We start from the raw sequence: 23,610 nt of genomic DNA on the forward strand, positions 1-23,610 counted from the left end.
GCACCTCGGCTCCGATGAGAAGGATTCGATGGCTCCAATGGAGCCACAATCTCCTCCTGCACTGAAGCCATGGGCTCCAAGCCTGAGGTAGGAGCTGAGCTTACCCGAGCCGAGGCCCCGAGAGGAAGGGTCAGCACCGACAAGTTGGTGCGGCTATCCTCCCCGGACCCGACCGGGGAGTGTCAGCTCCTAGAGTACCCGGTCGGCGCCGAGAACATCCGAGCAGATGGAGCCGACAACACTGGAACAGGTGTTGGCTCCAAGGGCTCCACAATCATCAGGTCGGTCTCCTCCGGCTCCGAAGGACCGATATGGCTTGGAGGAGGAGCAGACAATTCAAAGGTAGTGGTCTTCGGCTCCGACGGTTGTGTCTGAGCCGATAGCAATTTAAGTAGGCCAGGTGCCTTTAAGAGTTTCTGAACCAGCTGGTCCAGATCAGATAAGCTGACAGAGGACCTAGAAGAGTGGACAGATGGAGCCAATTGGAGCAATATGGAAGGAGGTTTTTTGGCCACCTGTTCCAAAGCAGTGTCCCGGTTCCGAAAAGAGCAGACTGTCGGCTCCAAGGGCAGTGGAGCTGAAGTCACCACACTCTCTGACCTCTTTCCTTTTTTTTGATCTAGAATCAGTGGAAGACTTAGAAGATTTAGATGATTTACTGGCTCCATCCTGGTCCGACAATGCCTCAGAAAAGGGGTGTTTAATGATACCCCTATCAATCAATTTCCTCTTCCTTTCAGCTAACACTCTAGTGGAAAAGGAATGACATATGCTGCAAGACTCTTTCAGATGTACCTGACCCAAGCAGTAAACACACTGCACATGGGCATCTGTGACTGACATTTTATGTCCACAGTCTAGGCATTTTTTAAACCCAGACTTTGGATGCTTGTCCTTATCTTCAGACATTACACAACTCAAGCACACTGTTTAACTATGAGCTGTTTTAAACTAAGTAACTCACACAAACACACACACAGCCCAAAAGGGGCACTAACAACTAAATAATTACAAACAGTAATTAGAGATTCCAAAACTATAGTCCCAAAAGGGATCACTGACTAATCACTAATCCTAAGGCCAAAAGGCCGAAGGCAGGATAGATAATACTGAGGGAAGGGGTATAAACCCAGAAAAAACTATCTACTATCTAGTATATCTGCTACTAAGAATAGAACAAGGGAATAGAACAAAAGAAAAATATAACTTGCTGAAAGTTGAAAAACTCCCAATAAAGTCTCGAGTGAAGCTGGAAACCAAGAGATCCGTGCCGCGGCAAACTAGATCTGAGGTAATTCCAGCAGTGCATTATGGGATAAGGGTTGGGGGGGATGGCTGCATCGGCCTAGTGCACTCCGCTTGAGAATCCGCAGCTGTCTGGGGTTCCAATTCTGCAGTCTTCAGGGGCTGCGTAGGCGCCTCACTGAAAACCGGAGAACCAACGACAGGCCCAGCAGAGGCCTCGGAGTCTAGCTTGTTCCTAGGCTGCCTGTCCTTATCCTTGCGTTTTTTTATGCATGCCGGTCGTCAGCTGCTCCGACGGCATGATATAATTAAATTTCCTACCAAAGTAATGTCGAGCGAAGTCAAAACGGCGTTTGATAGTTTGTTTATTAAACCTAGCACAAAACCAACAACCTGTGACGTCGTGGTCTGGGCCTAGGCAAGGAATACAATAAGAATGGAAGTCCTTATGAGGTATTTGCTTCCCACAAGAAATGCAATTGTTAACTTTTTCTGACATCGGATTGAGGCAAGAAAAGGTTCCCCAATTGGGTACTTAGCTTTATTGAAGACTTCGGACTGAAATTCGAATCGAAAATCTCAGGTGTCAGCCGACCGGCACTTGCGAACTGCTTCTGCTTCGGGCACCACGTGGCAAGAAAGACTGAAGAAAATGGCGTCGGATGCCTCTTATTTACCCCCGGCGCACTGACATCAGGGAAGAAGTGACAGCAACCGACGCCGGACCAAAACTTTGGAACTCGGGCCGACTGCGGGACCGCCTGACGGCAGGATAACCCAAGTGTGATGACTGCAGCAGGGTAACACGATGAACATCCTACAGCCTTCTATACCACAGGCAAGTGTTCTACCTGTTGAGCTACTCAGACTGCATATTTTACCCATTTATACTGATGTTGTAATTTACCTTAGATTTGTATAACCACACAGATGGCTACAACAAGCAATTGTTAAAGTCAATAGTAATTTTATAAAACAGAAAAACATGGATTGTTTTGAATCAACAAAAGGGGCAAGAGGGTCATTCAATAGCAAATATGTGAAAGAGGCTTACTCAATAGTTTACATTGTGTGCTCCTGTACTTTGCCCATCCCCCATTATAATATAAGCACTGACTGCAAAATTAGACTACAAAGCTTGCAAAGTCACCAGAGCAATGCACTGAATTAAATGCTTAAATTCTTAAAACCTTGATTTATGAAAATATCAGAAAAAATAGTCACCAGTATTGTTAAAGTGCTTATTTTCTATTTAGGTTTTTGAATAAATCCAGACCTACAAAATCTGATAACTCAGCAAATATAGATGGCTGGCTTGAACAAGGTGGCAGTGATACACACAGGAGGTCAGCATGCTGGTAAGAGTGACTATAACTTAGGCAGGGGGCAGCAGGCTGCATTGGAAGGGATAGGGTAAAAACAGACTACACTGGGTGACAATAGTAACTACAGGATGACAGTTGGACTACAAATAATAACAAAGGGCTGCACAAGTTGCAATGGCCTGCACTAAGTGACAGTGACCTACCTCTGAGTGTCAGTGGTCTGTACAATGTATCAGCAGCCTGTAGAAGCACCAGGTGACAGTGACCTGCACAAGATGACTATGGTCAACATTAGATGGAAATGGCCAGAACAAGATGACAGTATAACCTGCATAGGATGTCAATGACCCGGACTGGTTAATAGCACAGGATGGAGGTCACTAGCCCTGGATAACAATGGCCTGCACAGGATGCAGTGAGTTGACTGTGGACTGCACAATAGGACAGTAACCTGCAGAAGATGACTGTGGCCACACTGGGTTACATGGGTCTGATGCTGATGTCAGTGAGTGGCTGACATAAGGTAGAAGTGACTTGTCCAGGTTATCAATCATCTGTAAAGATGATAGTAATTTTAGTGGGGATAGTAACTTGCACAAGATGGCAGTTACTGTCTCTGAGCAACAGGCAGTAGTGACCAACAAAAAACTGTATTGTATAGGTATAAAATAGGTATGGAGAGTAATAAATAACATTAATGCATTAGGACAATCATGCTTCTTAAAAGCCAGTAGGTCCAATGCTTGAAAAATGAACTTATGAACCTGTGAACATTTTTGCATTATCTCAGTGGACAAATAATTCGTTACTTACATATTGTGAAAAAAAGAGCCTATATGTGCATCATCAAAGCCCTAGGTCACATCTGCCTGGCAATGTTTGATTATCTGTGGATACAAGTGCATTTTTTCAGTTATAGCTCACTTTTATTTATGCAGGTTTCCTACCATACACAGTTACTGCATGACCTTACTAAAAGTATTTTGTAAACATTTACTTATAATGAATGATGCTGTGTTTAATTCTATTATTGCATATGGTTATATCAATATTACTTTATGGTAACTTGGTACTGCAGAACTTAGCTTTGAATTTCTCATTCTGAGTTTTAAAAAGTCAACGTTTCAAGCTGTTACACAATGAAAGGATTTATCACAGTCTGAGTAACATTCTTTACTAATTTCTATGGTAAATAATGCTGAATCATATTAATTCATCAAATGAACTTTTTATAAGTCGGGGGGGGTAGCAACTGGTTATCACTTAATGTTTCATTTTACAGGTCAGGATATAGAATTCTGTATGGTGTACTGTATGAGGAGGTTATGAGATGGTAACCTAATATAAATCAAGGCCTGATGTTATAACCTTGCTGCTGTTTAAAAAGAAAGGGGAGACTGCAGGTTAGTAACCATGCACAGAAAAAAGTTGAAGTAGATAACTTGACACAATAGTGAAAACTGAAAACAGGAACCAGTAGACAGTACAACTTTCGCCACAGAAGAAACAACTGATAAGCCACAGGGTGCAAAAATTTAATGAAGTGAAGCGCTTTTCGTCTGCTCGACCAGCAGACTTCATCAGACCGCTGGTCGAGCAGACGAAAAGCGCTTCACTTCATTAAATTTTTGCACCCTGTGGCTTATCAGTTGTTTCTTCTGTGGCGAAAGTTGTACTGTCTACTGGTTCCTGTTTTCAGTTTTCCCTGTTTGTGTTTGCGAAGGATTATTTGACACAATAGTGATTTGAAAATCTGGGGAGTGAAAGGTCATATTCCTGTAAGTGCTTCTGAGTTTCTGAGAGGCCTGACTTAGTCCACTAATCATATGCCTGTCACATTTGACATGTCAGTCCAAGTCCTTTGGGGGAGCAAATTCATTCAGAAATGGAGTGATCAAAATATTTGGTTGGTGCATCTCATTAAGACCCCTGCAGGTAACAGACACAGCATTAACTTTAAGGAGGATGGTCACAGATCACAGTCAATCTGGGGGCTGGTTTCTCCCTCTTTATCCAGATCCCCAGTAAGACTCCCCACTAGCACATCTACAGGGTTAAGATCTCAGGTGAGTGGTCAAGCCAAAACGTCCAGCACCCCCTCTGTCCAACCAGTGCTTCATGTCCCTGCCCAAGTAGCTGACACACACACACACACACACACACACACACACACACACACACACACACACACACACACACACACAAACACACAGACACTCCTGGGGAAGGCTGGTATAGGTTCACTAGCAATGGCCCCTTCTGCCCAGAGTATAAGGTAGTACCAGCTGTCACCAACAACTATTCAACTATTACTTATCAGCTAAAAGGCCCTTCCTAAAGGGTGACCAATCTTACTCTGCAATGTTACTATTATCCAAATGGTATGTATGACCAACAACAAGGCTATTGGAGTGGGCTATACAGTGTCACCAAATACATATACAACTACTCTGAGTTAAATATCTCTAACAAACTAGTCACAATTAAAAGGTTAAATATTTAATAATAAATAATAAAAGAACAAGACAATACTCAGTAACTCAGCACAGTGACAACAGAGTTCAGAATCACAGGAAATATTTTAACAACATTGCAGGACAGTGTCACATAAATACAGAAAACATCTGTCTGCTGTCAGATGCAGAACAATTTGAAATGGTTCAGCCTACTCTAGCAGCTCTAGCTGCTAATTGGACAATGGAAACCTTTATTTTCCTGCAGATTTTTTTTTTTTTACTTTGGTAACATGCAAAGTGATTATACTCGATGTAATTCTTCCACGACCTGACAAATACAAAAAAAATAAATAAATAAAATAAAATGCACAACTGCACAGGTAGTTAAAACATACCCAAAGGGGATGATGCATTTTTTGGCATTTAGCTTGAGGCCATGTTTCTGGCACCAGTCATTTGTTTGGGTGAGACCCTCTTGTAGCTTATTCAGAATTGTTTTATCAAGTCAGTAATGTGAGTTCTTTACTTTATTGCAAATTTGTTGGCTTATTTTTGTGGATTATAATATTGTAGGACTGGTAATGTTGACATTTTACATACTTGGACTGCTGGAGTGCTTTTTCCAATGATAATTGGTACTGCTGTAGTGAATAACTAAAATAACAGTGCTAGTGTGTGCCAGTTTTTTCTTTGCAAGTGAATGAGTTTCCTTGGGTAGCATGCAAAGTAAACAGTGTTTAACTTGATGGTAGGGCTGTGATTAGGCTATTGAAAGCTACCATCCTTGTACCAGTAAGAAACTGTTGCTTACATGCTAACCATACATGTTCATAGCTCTATCGGAGTCCATCTGAATTTCATGAATTCCACCTGTGTCTCTCCTGCCTGGATATTTGTGTGTTCTGTTGTGGATATAAAATGCTTCCTCCAACACCATATACTACATATACTACAACTACGGCTAGTTTTAGTTTTTATTTCCTTATTTTTTAACATAAATTGTTAGCCATTGTTTTAAAAATAAATATAACTAGGGATAAAGTACTAGTAGTTGATACTAGTTACTCCTTTTTTACTTTTCAGCATGGCTTCTGCATCATGCCAAAACAAAACTGCTACAAAAAGAAAAATAGCGGATGAAAGAAGAGTGTTTCAGGAGAAATGGACAGACGACTGTTTCTTTGCTGAATCTAATAACAAAGTACTTTGCTTACTATTCAAGGACTACAATTTGAAAAGGCATTATATTTACACGCACTCCAAATTAAGTGAATTGCAAGGAGCGTGCCGTAGGCAAAAAATATTAGATTTAAAAAAAAATCTTACATTCCAACAACAGCTGTTTCGAAAATCAGCTACTCAAACGGATTCCTTAGTGAAGGCAAGTTATGTTGTAGCAAATTTAATTGCTAAAAAATCCAAGCCATTTGCTGATGGTGAATTTATTAAAGAATGCCTTGAAAGCGTAGCAGACATAATTTGTCCTGAGAAAAAAATCTGATTTTACTAAAATAAGTCCATCACACCAGACAATGGCTAGGTGTGTGGAAGATATAGCCAAATATATTGAAAATACTTTGGAATCTCAGTGTGCAACTTTTTACTCCATAGCTTTGGATGACAGCACACATGTTACAGATACTGCACAACTTGCCATACTTACTCGAGGTGTTGACAACGATTTCAGTATTACTGAAGAACTGGCCTCTCTGGTTCCACTTAAAGATACCACAAAGTCTGCTGACCTGGATGAAGCACTGAAAGCAACACTGGCAAGATTTTCCTTGACCATCGAAAGCGTCTCGCATAGTAACTGACGGTGCTCCAGCTATGGTTGGAAAGAAGGAAGGACTAACAACACTGATGGAAGATGATGCAAAACAGATGAGTAATGAGAGTTTCATGGAGTACCACTGCATTATACATCAAGAAAGTTTGTGTGCACAGACTTTAAAAATGGAAAATGTTATGAATGTTGTTATTAAAACAATAAATTTTATACAATCCAGAGGATTAAATCACCGCCAGTTTCAGGAGTTTCTGAATACCTTGGAATCTAGCTATGGAGACATCGTGTACTTTACTGCAGTGAGGTGGTTAAGTGATGGTAAAATGTTGAAATGATTTTATGATTTGAGAAATGAAATAAAGTGCTTTATGGAGTCAAAAGGAAAGCCTGTACCCAAATTTGAAAATGCAAACTGGATGGCTGATTTAGCATTCTTAGTAGACATCACTGCTTATTTCAAACAGTGACAGCATTTGAAGTGAAACTGAAATTATGGCACTGTCAGGTTAAGAATAATAACTTCATTCACCTTGAAACACTGTCTGAGCAAAGCCACGTAAATACTGAACAATATGCGGCATTAATTGTTTATCACAGGACTTTGAGAGCAGATTTCAAGACTTCAGAAAACACCAACAGCATTTCAGTATCTTTGCTACTCCATTCTCAGCTGACATTAACATGTTGCCTGCAAACTGGAATGCATAGAATTGCAGTCAGATATACAACTTAAACATTTTTGCAAGTGTCTTTATTTGACTTTTATAAGTTGTACCTGCCTAAAGAAAAATATCAGTCACTTCACGAACATGCCCTGTTCATGACATCTCTGTTGGGGAGTACATACATTTGCAGGTTTAAACTATTCGGGCTACCTAAAGTCCACTCTTCAAATTTTCCCTTAAAACTACCTTCCTCGAACTATACTACTGATCTAATCAGCATATCCTATAACTAAAAAGATCATCTCTACCTGACTCCGAGTAGACTATTCTTTATCTGTTAAACCTAGCACTTGCTCCTACAGTACTTATCACCTTGATACAGCACTCTTGTTATAGATAGTACCCCAAAAAGGCAAACCCCATTTCTCGGTCACCCACATCCCCCAGAATCTCTTTTAAAGTTTTTTTGTCTATTCCTTCTAGCATGTCGAGGGATCAGTTGCTAGTGTCCTCTCCTGCTCAGCTGGTGAACCTGGGAATATTGAGGCAATGTTACAATTGCCTCATGTACACAGACAATCCTCTCCTCCTCCCACAAAACACAAATACATGTGAGAGATGCAGCTATACGGCCAAACTGGAGGCTGAGCTCTCTCAAAATAGGACTGGCAAGTCCAGACAGGAGGAGAAGGTTACCACACGCACTATAGACCCAGTCTCACATAGTACCATCACAACCTCAAATCATACACATAAACACACAAAGACATACTCGGAGGCTCTGATCAAAAATCTACCAAAACAGCAGAGGCCACCAAAGCAGACACCCAAACAACTACCACCTCATAACACAACACCTGCAACACATAGACCTCACAGTCAGAGTGTCAAACAGTCACAGCCCTTAAGGCCAAACACAATGCCAGACACACTAGTCATTGGTGACTCCATAGTCAGACACACTGACGTCCAGCTCACCAGACTGAGTAAGGAGAGGGTTACAGTAAGCTGCCTGTCGGGTGCTAGAATCCGCCACATAACGCAAGCACTCAGGTCTCTCAACAGCAGGTACAAATACGACTCAGTCATTGTCCACGCTGGTGTAAACGACCTGAGACATACCTCCTTGGACTACATGAAAAGAGACATTGAGGAGCTCTCTGATTATGTAGCCCAGGCAGGTATGACCCTGACCTTGAGCAGTATCCTACCTTCACCAAGAATGATGCCACAATACAGAGATAAGATGATCAGCTTTAACAATTGGCTTAAACTCTGGTGTCATTCAAAGGGGATCCAATGTCTGTCTGCCTGGGATGACATGCTGGACAAGCCACGCTGCTTCAAGGGACGGCTTGCACCTGTCACCCTGGGATTCGGATATTGGCAAAGGCTCTTGCCACCCCCATAGTGCCTTTTTTAGGCAAGGCTCAAATTCTAAACCTACCACCCTAGAACACAAAAATGGAAAAAAAACTAAGGGTAATGCTGCTCAATGCCAGAAGTCTCAATCTCAAAATGCACGCACTCGAGGCCCTTCTCAGTATGGAGAACATCGATGTCTGTGCTGTGACAGAAACCTGGTTCAAGGCTCCTGAGAGCACCCCAGCACTATCAGGTTTTACCTCATACCATGCGTTCCGGCCCCAAAATCCGGACAATACCAAGAAAGGAGGGGGGGTATCCATATTCATCAAGGACACCCACACCTCAAGATTGGTGGCAACGCACGATGCATCGGAGACCATCCAGGTGCAATTAACCATAGGCAAGACTGCTCTGCAAATTGTAGCATGTTACAGGCCACCCTCACAAACTCAGGAAACTCACATGGCTTTCCTGAAAACACTGGAGGGGATAAATGTATCTCCAAACACCATCATACTAGGTGACTTCAATTACCCTAATATAGACTGGGAACACTACTCAAGCCCAAACACCCTAGCCCAAAAGTTCCTGGAATTCATAAACTCAAACGCCATGGAACAACTGGTTACCATCCCCACAAGAGGAGAAAACATACTTGATCTCATCATCACGAACATGGGAGCACAATGTTCAATACCGGAAGTATACCCCTCACTGGTGAGATCAGATCACAAACTAATCTCGCTGGAGGTCCTCATCCCACCCCCACCTGAAATAAAAAAGACCACAGTAAAGAACTTCTCGAAAGCAGACTTCACACTTCTAAAGACTAGTGTGGTCTCCTTTAAGGCCCCCGAGCTGGCGGAAAACAGTACCCAAGCTGCTGAATCACTTACAAATGCCTTCTACCAGCACCTACAGGACTGCATGGATAAGGCAATCCCAAGCAAAACAAAGACTCTTTGTACCAAAGGCAAGCGTCCAGTCTGGTGGACCCCAGCCATAAACAAACTCTACAACAAAAGGAGGAAGCTACTACAAGACAGAGCAAAATCCTTAAAAGGTAAGACACCTTTGATCACTACAAGTAAAAAACTAAGAGCTCTCATAAAATCATCCAAAGCAAACTTTGAGAGAAAAATAGCTAAAGACTCAAAAGACAATCATAAGGCCTTCTTTAGCTATGTTAGAAACCTGGGAGGAAACTCACAGATATGCTCAGAACCAGTTCAAAATGATGTGAAGATTACTGATCCTACAGACAATGCCAACATACTGGGTGACAGGTTCAGTGCAAACTTCTCCCCTCCCCAAAAGGAGAGATATCTATACCAAACGATTGCAGCCCCCCAAACATCTCTAACGCCCAAGTGAGAACTGCTCTCTCCAAAGCAAAAAACACAGCATCCATGGGACCTGATGGTGTCCCCGGCTGTGTGCTCCATGAACTCAACGAGGAATTAAACCCACAGCTAGGACAGCTGTTTAATCATAGTCTCACCTCTGGATACGTACCCAGGAGTGGCGCACTGCGACAGTGGTCCCACTTCATAAAGGCGGTGCCTCCACCGACCCTGGAAATTACCTGCCCATTAGCTTGACAAGCCTTATCTGCAAAGCCATGGAGAGGATCATAATGGATCTCATAAATAAAGACATAGGGAATTTGCAGACTTTGGATCCAACCCAGTTTGGCTTTGTCAAAGGCAGATCATGCCTTTTAAACTTGGTTGACTTTTTCGAAACGGTCACCAAAGCCATTGATGAGGGAAAGGCAGTCCATACAGCCTACCTTGATCTGGCGAAAGCTTTCGATACAATACCCCACTCGGGTATCATTGAAAAACTCATCAGCTTAAATGTTAACCCATACATCACAAGATGGGTTGCAAACTGGCTGAGTGACAGAACCCACACGGTCAGAGTTGCTGGCGCCATGTCAGACTCTAAGCCTGTCACAAGTGGTGTCCCACAGGGCTCAGTCCTGGGCCCACTCTTGTTTGGCATCTACTTCTCCGAAGTACAAGCAAACACAGGAGGGTTATGGCTGACAAAGTTTGCAGATGACTGCAAACTGGCCCGTCGAAAACACATCTGACACAGATATCCTTCAGAAGGGTCTCACAGAAACGGATAACTGGTGCCAGAACCATGGCCTAAAGTTAAATGCCAAAAAATGCATAGTCATACCCTTCGGGAAAAACAAGGTTACCCCTAGCTACCACATAGGTGGCAATCCACTGAGCACAGAAGAAGTTATTAGGGACCTGGGGACCCAGGTTGACAGTAGCCTGTCATTCGACACCCATGTAGCTAAAGTAGTTAGGAAGACCTTCTACATTGCCCACCTTATCATGAAGGGATTCACATCTAGATCAAGGGAGGTCATAGTTTCCCTATACTCATCACTCATCAGACCAATGATTGAGTACAATGCCCCATTTGGAATGTATCTGACCAGACACTTGCAGCAGCTAGAGAGGCCACAAAAGTTCCTCACCAAAAGGATAAAGGGTCTCAAAAATCTGTCCTATGCTGCCCGACTGAAAGAACTTCAGCTCTATTCAGTCGCCACCGCTTGCTCAGAGGTGACCTGTGCCTGACATACAAGGCCATGTCAAACCCAGATTTGATGAATATGCTTCACCTCAATAAATCTAGATCCATCAGAGCCACAAGGGCGGGAGACTTAAACCTCGACACGGCTATTAATAGAACGTGCTGGAGGGATAGATTCATCACCCAAAGACTCCCTATGCTGTGGAACAAAATCCCGGTATATGTGAGGCAGAGCACCTTGCTGGCCTTGTTCAAGAGAAATCTTGACCAATGGATGGGAGATCGCAGATATACCCCAGGGATTACCTCAGTGTCACTGCTCGACAGAGGCACAGCAAAATAATGGGTATACTTCCCCATACTAAAGGGGTGGCGTAAGCCACAAAACTATGGGCTAGGCTTGTAAATGCCCTCGGGCAGATAGCCTAGTATAAACCTATGAACCTATGAACCTAAGAAATTTTTTTCTCGTATGAAGTATACAAAAAATAAAATCAGAACTAAAATTTCAGATGAGCATCTTGAAAATACTCTTCACATCGCCACTACCTCTATCAAAACCGATATAGACACACTGGTATCACAAAGACAGGCTCAGTGTTCACATTAAAAAGGTTATGCTCATAATGTTTGTTTATTACACAAAAGAACAATCTTGACTTCACAGCCTGAACTCCTAATATGGACACTTTACGGAAGTAGAACAAGAACTAGGACCAATATGTTTGAATTCTGGAAGGTCTGTGCCTGGCTGCACCCTTGTGAACAGATTTTATGAATAAACATTGCCACTACTAATAAGGTTAGTCATTTGTTGAAATTTGTGAAAAGTAACAAACACTGGAAGACCCTTTCAAATTTTCAGCAAACACTGAAACGATTCAAGTTGGAGATGTCTAGTGATCTGAGGAAGAAGTACAAAAAGGTGTCACCTGATGACGCTACGCCTCATTGGGTGGATCTGTACAAGTCATCTGATGATGCTACGCCTCATTGGGTGGATCTGTACAAGTCGTCAGCTGAAATGTGCACTCATGCATATTGGATAGGCAACTGCAAAAAAGCAGGTGTGAGATAACCTTGTGAAATTGGAGTGTGTTGTCGCATATTATCATGTTCTTTGTGGCTCCGTAGTAAGTGGGTGAACCAAAGTTGAAAGTGTTCTACCATCTGTTATTCAGTGGAACAAATGTAAAAATACAAATTGTTCATTTTTTAAGAAGTAAAGGTCTCATCATTCCTGCAAGCTGTGCATCACCACTGATGCACCTTCTTTCATCTTCAGACCAGCCTCAGCAGATAGCAGTGCAACAGCAACAAATCTTGCCAGTGCCAGATGTAGTCATGTCTTGAATAATTTCAGGGACAGATTCCAAAGACAGAAATGTGCATTTCCAAAGGGGTGCTCAGTTTGAGAATGCCACTGATAAACCTTCCTTCATCTTTAGACCAGCCTCACCAGATAGAAGTGCAACAACAACAAATCTTGCCAGTGCCAGATGTAGTCATGTCTTGAATAATTTCAGGGACAGATTCCAAAGCTAGAAATGTGCATTTCCAAAGGGGTGCTCAGTTTGAGAATACCACTGATAAACCTTCTTTCACCTTCACACCAGCCTCACCAGATAGCAGTGCAACAGCAACAAATCTTGCCAGTGCCAGATGTAGTCATGTCTTGAATAATTTCAGGGACAGATTCCAAAGACAGAAATGTGCATTTCCAAAGGGGTGCTCAGTTTGAGAATGCCACTGATAAACCTTCCTTCATCTTTAGATCAGCCTCACCAGATAGAAGTGCAACAGCAACAAATCTTGCCAGTGCCAGATGTAGTCATGTCTTGAATAATTTCAGGAACAGATTCCAAAGATAGAAATGTGCATTTCCAAAGGGGTGCTTAGTTTGAGAATACCATTTAAGATGGCAAATAGAAAACTGTGAGAACCATCCACAGAGTGAAATTGTTTGCTTGAGTACCGAAGGACACAGAATTGTAGGTCTCATCATTCCTGCAAGCTGTGCATCACCACTGATAAACCTTCTTTCATCTTCAGACCAGCTTCACCAGATAGCAGTGCAACAGCAACAAATATTATCAGTGCCAGATGTAGTCATGTCTTGCATAATTTCAGGGACAGATTCCAAAGATAGTTATGTAATGTGCATTTCCAAAGGGGTGCTCAGTTTGATAATACCATTTAAGATGACAGATAGAAAACTGTGGGAACCATCCACAGAGTAAACGTGTTTGGAGTACTGAAGGACAGAGAATTGTAGGTCTCATCATTCCATCAAGCTGTGCATCACCACTGATGCACCGTCTTTCATCTTCAGACCAACCTCACCAAACAGCAGTGCAACAGTAACAAATGTGGCAACAGCTTCATCCGAAGAGTATTCGGCACTTCATCGATGCTACAGAGTGACAAAAAGCAGAGGTCCAATATCCCAGTAGTGGCGACATTCCTACTGCAATGGAATTGGAAACAGAAGAATACATGAGTGCTTTGGATGACATATGGACATTAAGGACATGACGGAAGATATGGACATCTTTAAGAAACCAGCAAAATCAAGAGGTATGATCTCATACAAATGGAAGGGTTCCGTACCTGTTAATTTTTTTTTTTTTTTACAAATAAACTAAGATGTTAGAATTAACTGTTATTTTAAGAATTAGAATAAGAATTTGAATTTTAGGGCAAATATTAGGCATTTATTACATTTATTCATTGTTCAAATTCACCTATAATACAGCCAGGGGGTCGACTGTGGTCACCCGTGACAGCAAAACAGTTAACTATATGATATATTTTATATGCGGCCCCAAGACAAATTCTGTTGACTCAATGCGGTCCTGGCAAGCGAAAAAGTTGGACACCCCTGTTCTAGAGCCTGTCCAAAGCACAAAAAGGCAACACGTACATAAAGTATTGGCAAGTAACTCTAACAGGGAGTTACACACAGAAGAATAATACCATAAGCAAAGCTACGACAGTTAGACCACCACCACCATCAAGCTAGTCCAGCAGAAGGCAAAAGCATAACCAAGAAATGAAAGGAATACATCAAAACTAGGTTCTCACAAAAACAATAACAATCTATACCATGAAGTGAAGACTTAAAACCATGAACCAGCTTTATTAAAACCTCTTATCACCTCCTCAGTAGGCCTTTTATAAAATATAAACATTTATAACATGCACAGAGTAACAGATTAGATACAAAGACTACTTATAAAGGACAAAGTACTGGGGTTAATTTTTAGATATGAGCCTGCAAGATACAGTAGATAACAGAATAAAGTCATGCATTTATAAGAAACTCACTTATACATTTTGCACATGGAAAGAGCTGCCTTTTCTTGCAGGTACTTACAGCCTTACCTTCTAGTGAGTTACTAAGAATGAGAAAGTTATGCATTGATATGCCATATTTTATAATATGTATATCTATATCTTTATTTTGTGGGGGTAGGGGTATAATAAGATAGAGGCTTTGAAAGCTTATGATAAAATAATTAAGCTGGACCACAACAAAGAATTTAATATGAAGAAGAGTGGTGAGGGTGAATTAAGTCATGAAGGTATGACAAATACAAATGAAATAAGTAATATTTTTGTTACAAAATATAATGATTTGAGTAATAAGTTTGCTAATTTGGTTAAAAAGATGGACCCCCCCCACTGCAAAATACACAAGTGATTAAATGTATTTCTAAACAGATATTTTTGTCTTATAGGAGAGCGAGAGAAATGTTGCAGCTCTATTAGTACACAGACACTCAGTTTAATAGCTGTACGGGTAGACTAAAGTTATTTCAAAGAGAACAGAGGGGTACATACAGCTCTGCAGCTTCTCTTACATTTAGGTCTTACATCCAGGTCGTACTGTCACCCCCCCACCTGTAGGCGCAGACCAGGACAATCCAAAGGAAGTAGCAAGAACCTTTAACTCCTTCTTCACTGAAACCATTCAGTCTCTTGCCAACCAACTATCTCCCAACAGCTCTCCTCTAACATCCCATAATACTATCTTACCTCCCCCATTTCATCTCAAACCCATCTCTACATCCCTCATCCGTACCCTCCTACAAAAACTCAAACCTACCACCATTGCAGCCGATCTCCTTCCTGCTGAATATCTGCAGAAAGCAGCAGATGCGATAGCTACCCAGTTACCATTCTGATTAACAGAACAATCTCTGAAGGTGCAATTCCTAGCACATACAGAAAGCAGCAGATGCTACCCAGTAAAGCAGCAGATGCGATAGCTACCCAGTTTCCATTCTGATTAACAGAACAATCTCTGAAGGTGCAATTCCTATCACATACAGAAAGCAGCAGATGCGATAGCTACCCAGTTACCATTCTGATTAACAGAACAATCTCTGAAGGTGCAATTCCTATCACATACAGAAAGCAGCAGATGCGATAGCTACCCAGTTTCCATTCTGATTAACAGAACAATCTCTGAAGGTGCAATTCCTATCACATACAGAAAGCAGCAGATGCGATAGCTACCCAGTTACCATTCTGATTAACAGAACAATCTCTGAAGGTGCAATTCCTATCACATACAGAAAGCAGCAGATGCGTTAGCTACCCAGTTTCCATTCTGATTAACAGAACAATCTCTGAAGGTGCAATTCCTATCACATACAGAAAGCAGCAGATGCGTTAGCTACCCAGTTTCCATTCTGATTAACAGAACAATATCTGAAGGTGCAATTCCTATCACATGGAAGATTGCACATATTATCCCCCTTCATAAAGGGGGAAATTCTAGGGAACTATCCAATTATAGACCTATTGCCATACTTTCTCCTTTGGCGAAAATCATGGAGAAATGCATTCATAGGCAACTGTTAAAACACCTGATAGACAACAACTTACTAGCTAACTGCCAACATGGCTTCAGGCCATTTCACAGTACTACTACTGCCCTCTTATGCTTCTCCGACTGTATAAATAAAAATCGCAATAACAAAACACTATCCTCAGCCCTCTTTATTGATCTGTCCAAAGCCTTCGACATGGTTAACCATAAACTTCTCATTAACGCACTAAAAAATCTGTCCCTTGATGCTCTATCTAATACAATGGTTTGAATCCTACTTAAGCAATAGGCAACAAGCAGTCATGTGGGGGAACAACCTATCTCCCCTTCTCCCCATCTCACTAGGCGTCCCCCAAGGTTCTATACTAGGACCACTTCTATTCTCGGTCTTCATCAACGACCTGTACACTGTTATTCCTCAGGCCTACTTAATACAATATGCCGATGACTCCACATTAATCTGCACAGCCCCAAATCAAGCTGACCTGCAATCTCTTACCCAAAAAGTGCTCGACACAGTTGAGGATTGGCTTCAACATCAATGTCTCATCCTAAATCCGAAAAAAAACCAAACTTCTACTTTTCACTCCCACCCATAGAGCCACACCTCTAAACTTCACTGTCACTTCTAATAACGGAACCATCATTTCCCCTGACTCTAACACAAAACTCCTAGGGGTACTAATTGACAATAACCTTAACTTTGAAGCCCACATAAGCAATACCATCAAAACAGTTAACAAAAAACTAGGCTCACTATATAGGATCAAATCCTTTCTTACCCCACTAGCAAGATCTACTATTGCCCAGACCCACCTAATTTCTACCCTCCTCTATGCCTCCCCAATATATACTAACCTCTCAAAAACCAACATGAACAAACTAGCAGTTTCCTACAACAATACTGCAAGATTTGCAACTGGCTCAACATTTAGGACCCACCACTGTATTAATTACAAAAATTTTGGTTGGCTAGAGTTACCTAACCTACTGCTACTTAAACAATTAATATTTGCTTATAAAATCCTGTATCAACCTAGTAACACACCGATTCTTACCAAACTTATCATCCCCTACAGTAACCTCAATACCCTCCGCTCAGCCACTAAAATGCTAGTACTAACACAAAAAGCCAACAACAAGGCAAGGGACTCTCTATTCTCTAACACCGTGGGATCCTGGAACTCTCTTCCCAGTGACCTAACCTCACTACCATCACTTTCACAATTTAAAATCAGGCTTAAATCCTACCTTAAAAGACAGTGGCTATGCACCTGTCTTAACCCAGACTAACCTCTCTTGTCTTCTCACTAAATTTCTAAATCTCAATGTCTGCATAATCTACCTGCTTACTGGAATCCAGATTCATAACTTCTCTTTCAACTAATTTGTACTCTCTTTTATATCTTAATATGTCTCTTTGTCACTCTAATATCTCATGTTGACTCACCTCTTCAAGTGTGTTCCTGTATTGTACATCTTACTTATTTTACCCAACTGTTTACTTCAATATGTTCTTTTTTGCATAAAATAGCTTAATTGTATATACTACTTCCATTTTGTTAACCTTGAATTTATTTTATTTTATAGTTTTGTTTTATTAAAATCAAATATTGTTTTGTACTCTCGAGGAGCTTTTCTCCCTGGGCCTCTGCTGAAAATGGATATGTATCCAGCTGGACTAGCCCGGTCAACAAATGTAAAATAAACAAATAAAATAAATAAATAGTAATATTAAGAATACTTTTAAAAAATAAAAATGTACCCCTTTTAAGACAAGTGTTGGAAGATATACGTATAATTGAAATATTTATTCAGTAAGATGTCTACATGGGTTGACTTACATGTGAAACTGAAAGGATTCTGCATGTTACATTGTAAGAAAACTATTGAGATGTTAGCAGAAATTATACCGTTGTGTAGCACAGCATTTAATACGGCACATGGTGCAAATGTGAAATTATTGAAAGTTACAGTAGTTAAACCACGTACAACTCAGTAGCAAATGATAATGACATTAAAAATACAACAATATACAAAGACAATTTACAAAGACAACATACATGTTCTTAAAATGTGGTACTTTAAAACCTCATGGACTTCAAGGGGAAGCTAGCTGGACTTTTGTTTTTACTTAAATTAGTTTTAATTTATTACAGCTAAATACATTTGATGGAGCTGTGTTTTAGTATGGTTCTTAAGTGATTTATGAATTTTTCTTGTTACTTGGTTAAAGTTTAGTGCCAAGGCATCAGTAGGTTTTAATAAAGTTTGTTTATGGGTTTTAAGTCACACTTCTAATTTTTTCATTCATTTTGAAGTAATTAAATAACCATCTACATTACATTTATTGCATCCAGAGTTCAAAAAAGTCAATGAACATAGACAGGAAAATGAGACACTTACCTTAAGAGCTCAAGCGTAATAGTGCCCCGTGGCTCTGCTTCAACACTCTTGCCCCAAAACTTTAGCTTGGGATAAATTGAGCCTTGGAAAATGAAGTCTTTGTTTAATCCTTCTGCATAAAATGCACTAACAGGAGGGTGATGGCTAACCTGTTCTGCCACAAATTTAAAACCTAAATCATCTCTGCAAGACAAAGAAAAAGGTTATTTCTGTATCTGTCAATACAACCAGTACACATCAAATTATGCTACTACATGTTCTAGTATGTACAAAATTTATGCAATAAAGTCAATTGTGTATGTATGCATATCATATATATATATATATATATATATATATATATATATATATCTCTATACACACACACACACACATATATATATATATATATATATATATATATATATATATATATATATACACAAACTATAAGGCTACAAAAGCCTCTTGTACCTAGCAATAAAACAACTATTTGATACAAAAACTAGTAAGCTTACAAATAATCAAAACAGTCATATGGTCATTCCTTTCTCAGGATACACACTATTACCATTTATATATTGACCTACAAGGGAATAGGCAACAATGCACATTCAAATTTCATTATATAGAGGAATAGTGGCAATACGTCCCATTTTATTAACACTATTCATCTTTTGGGTCTACCAACCCTCTTTCTTTTCAGCACTGGTTTAACCTGTATTTTATCATTAAGACCTGGTGCTTTATCAGCCTTACACCTAATAATCCACTTAAGCTCGCATTCTAGTGTATAATTAACCAAATCTCCCCCTCTCTTGCTAACAAACATTTCTTGCATCACACAAAACCTAAAAGCATGTGTGGGACCTAATGCATTACAATGTTTAGCTAGGGCATTGTTCGCCGAGCCCTGTCTTATGTGATAAACATGTTCCCTTATACGCTCCCTCAGGGACCTATTTGTCTTACCAATATAAAAGGATGTGCAAGCTGTACATCTCGCTAAATAAATCACATTAGTACTGGCACAACTTGTTCCCGTAAGGAACGTAAACTCATATTGAGTTACTGGATGAACAAAGCTCAGCCTTGTGTCAATGAACCTACATTGATTGCAACTACCACACGGTGATGTATTGTGGTCGCATACATCAATCCTATTAGGGTGATTCACCATTTTTGGTTTACAAAGAAGGCTCTTAAGGTTTGGTTTGTTCTTAAATACAACTTTAGGCACAGCGCCTACTATTTTCTTAATATCATTGTCTAACAACAACACATCCCAATGGTTCTTCTAGATTCCTTAATGAACTCTGCATCCTTACTAAAATACATAGGAGCTCTAAACTCTTGTTTATGTAAGCGTGGGGATAGGTCATTCATGTTATAAGGTTCTGAGAAGTATGGCTTAACCTTATCATGTCTCATGTCATTAACTTCTGTTACCATACGTTCAAACATACTAGGCTGATACCCCCTTTGTATAAAACTATCTCTCAATTGACCCAGTTCTTTCACATAACCTTCATTAGTTGGGTTAAGCCTAGAGGCCCTCATAACTTGTCCTTTCATTACATTATTAAACACGTATTTTGGGTGCATACTGTGTCTATGAAGAAGGTGTTTCTATGACACAGTTTGCGATGTATGGACGTATTAAGAAGCCCACTATTTAATCTATTGATATTAACATCAAGATAAGAGATTTCATCCAAAGAATAATTTAAAGTGAAACTCAAAAAATTGGTGGAATTATTCATATACTCAACGAAAGTCAATAGGCTTTCTACATCACCCAACCAAATCAGAAAAAGGTCGTCCACAAACCTCCTATATAGACCTACATGCCCACTGAAACCTTCAGATTGAAACAGACACCTATCTTCCCAATTGGCCATTACCAAATTGGCGTAGCTATTGGCACATGATGTGCCCATAGCTACACCATCTCTCTGTAGGAACAGCTCATCATCAAACATAAAGATATTACTATGCAATATAGTTTCCAATAACAAGGCTAGCATATCTATCTTTTCAGGGCTGTAGTTAAATCTAGAACGAAGATATTGTTGTACACTTATTATACCTTGCTCATTGGGTATCACAGTAAATAAACTGACCACATCCAACGTCACTAGAAAATAATGATGTTGTTCATCCAATTGTCTTGTATATTCATACAAGTCTAATAAAAACTGTTTACTATATTTCAATATGACCGGATTAGCATCTACTATGGGGCAAAAACGATATTCTAAATATATTGATAACGGTTCAGTAATCTAGCCCTGTCCAGCAACAATGGGGCGCATGGGAGGTTTCTGTAATGACTTATGGATCTTGGGGAGCCCTTGTATTATGGGTATGAGAGGATTGTTAACTTTAAAATAGTTGTAAAGTTCCATATTTATAATCTGACTTAATACAAGGTCATCCAGCATATCATATAGCTGGAACACCTTCTCAGTTACTTCCATCATCTCAACTCTATCATAGAACCGTGTTTCACTCAACAGTTCTTTCATACTATTATTATATTCAGTATAATCCATCAAAACAATGGGCCCGCCTTTATCTGCCGGTCTAATAACTATCGTTTTATCATTACTAAGGTCCTTCAAAGCTCTCCTTTGTTGGTAATTTAAGTTATTTCTACATTTAACCTTCTCATTACCTTCAAAATATTTATATATATAATTTTCCACTAGTTTGGAGAAGGTATCAATTAAAGGATGTAATTGTGGAACATATACACTATTCGGGCGAAAACTCATACCATCATTCACCGGCCCACTATCACCAAAATCCAATTTCAATTGTATATTTCTAACAAACAGCTTGGTGTCAATGATAGAATCCGCCAAGTTGCTTCTATTAGTAGGGATAAAGCTAAGACCCTTCTCAAGTACTTGTATCTCATATGGAGTGAGTATCTTGTGTGACAAATTCACAATCAACAATTTATCGTTCTCTCCCACATTTTTTTCAGGGTGGGACCCTGATGTTCCCCTCCTGAACCTTTCCTCTTGTGTCTGCCCCTGCTGACAGATATCTGTCTCCCTATGTACGATGTTTGAGCTATGGGGAAAGGGGTATTACCCATGTTACCTGTGGTACTATTAAGTACAGGTAACACATTAGTAGTAGTATTTATATTAGGTGTCTTCCTCCTGACCACCTCCACTGTTTCTGGTTCAGATATAGTCGTACTGCTACCCATATTAACATTAGGTGCAGTACCATTACAAGGATTATTAACTATTAAAGTGGTAGAACTATCTCTGGTATCCCTATGATCTGGGACAACCCTAGTTGCATCACCATTATCCTTAAACACATTTCCCATGTTAGTGTCATCAGAATTATTAACTATGTTATTAGTGTTAAGAATAGAGACATGTGTAGCATTCATTCCATTTCTTAAAACATCATACTGTCTGGGCCAAGTGAAAACATTACAATTATTAAAATCCCTCATATCACGTAAAATTTTACTTTTCTTCTGTTCTAGAAGATGCTTTTCAAATAACATAACATTATCTAACACTCTTTCTAGCTTCACCTCTACAAAATCAGCAGAGTATTTCAGCTTAATACTATCAAACATTTCATTCACTTTACATCTCAACACTTCTTCTTCCGGCATAAAAAAGTCAATTAAAAGTCTCATGTAACTGAAACTCAGTTCAAGGTTGAGTCTTTGCCATTTATACAGCAATTCAGGAAATTTATTACCCGACGTTGGCATCTTTAAAATCCTTAAACCTCGTGGAACTATTTTCTTTGCTAAACATGCCTCGAAGTGTTGGCGTTGAAGTTGAAGCTTCTTTAGCTTCAATAGTTCCATTTCAAGTTTATTTAGGTCTTCCGTCAGGTTCAGCAAACTCTCGTCATTCTCGCCCTCCTCGCCTATTTCCAAAACCGGCTCATACTCCATTAGCAAATTCTCTTGTCCAGTCACACAAACGTGAAACCTTTCGGTCCTCCTGTGAGTTACGCATGATGTAGTAGGTACGTAAGGTAGCTCTATATTCTGCTGCGTACTCTCGGCCATCCTTTTAAGCTGGTGCACTAAAAAGTATATGAAATAAACGAACCACAAAGCACTCAGCCAACAGAGCTCAGTTCCTACGAAGTACAAAATAGAAATATAACCTCCAAGCATAAACGTACACGTAGGAACAAATGGCACCGCTCTTCACAATCCAAATATAGATAAATTCCAGTGACAATACTATCAAAAGTCAATAGAAACGCTAGGACCAGCTATGGAACTCATAAATTTATTGAAGACAAGTTAGCACTTTCACCCGAAGGCTTCTTCAGACTTATAAAAACTGACACATAATCCATGCTTAAATATCCAAACTAAATAACTCATTGGTCAACCTCATTTTCATCCTTAACAATTATTTAAAGGCACTCGCGCTACATTTACTATTCACACTAAATATTTTTTAAATAACTTTAAAAACACAACTGAGCCCAGACAACTAAATATAACATAGTACAAGACATAATAAAAACACATATACTATCAAAGCTCTAACGCAAACTTTAAAATATATTACACACTCCAATGAATAAACATTGTTCAAACAGGTTAAAATATAACCCTGATATAATAGTCTAATACAACCTGGAATAATGCTTATCTGATGACAACTTATCTTATTATACGAGACATATAAAGCCTCTACACAATTAACGTAGGGAAATGACAGAGGATATGGTGAGCAACCTGCCATAAACTATAAGGCTACAAAAGCCTCTTGTACCTAGCAATAAAACAACTATTTGATACAAAAATTAGTAAGCTTACAAATAATCAAAACAGTCATATGGTCATTCCGTTCTCAGGATACACACTATTACCATTTATATATTGACCTACAAGGGAATAGGCAACAATGCACATTCAAATTTCATGATATAGAGGAATAGTGGCAATACGTCCCATTTTATTAACCCTTTTTTT

General features: G+C 39.9%; 1 protein-coding gene across 1 annotated transcript in view; it reads right to left on the reverse strand.

The window, feature by feature from the left end:
• OSBPL2 (oxysterol binding protein like 2) overlaps positions 1-23,610 on the reverse strand; it is a 256,311-nt gene that overhangs the window by 157,189 nt on the left and 75,512 nt on the right. Inside the window, exon 5 of the mRNA XM_044090414.1 lies at positions 18,651-18,833. Coding sequence (XP_043946349.1) covers positions 18,651-18,833 — 183 coding nt within the window. The remainder of the gene's footprint in view (positions 1-18,650; positions 18,834-23,610) is intronic.

This window comes from Protopterus annectens, chromosome 12.part0 (assembly GCF_019279795.1).
Source record: "Protopterus annectens isolate FY-2018-M chromosome 12.part0, PAN1.0, whole genome shotgun sequence".
Lineage (NCBI taxonomy): Eukaryota > Metazoa > Chordata > Ceratodontiformes > Protopteridae > Protopterus > Protopterus annectens.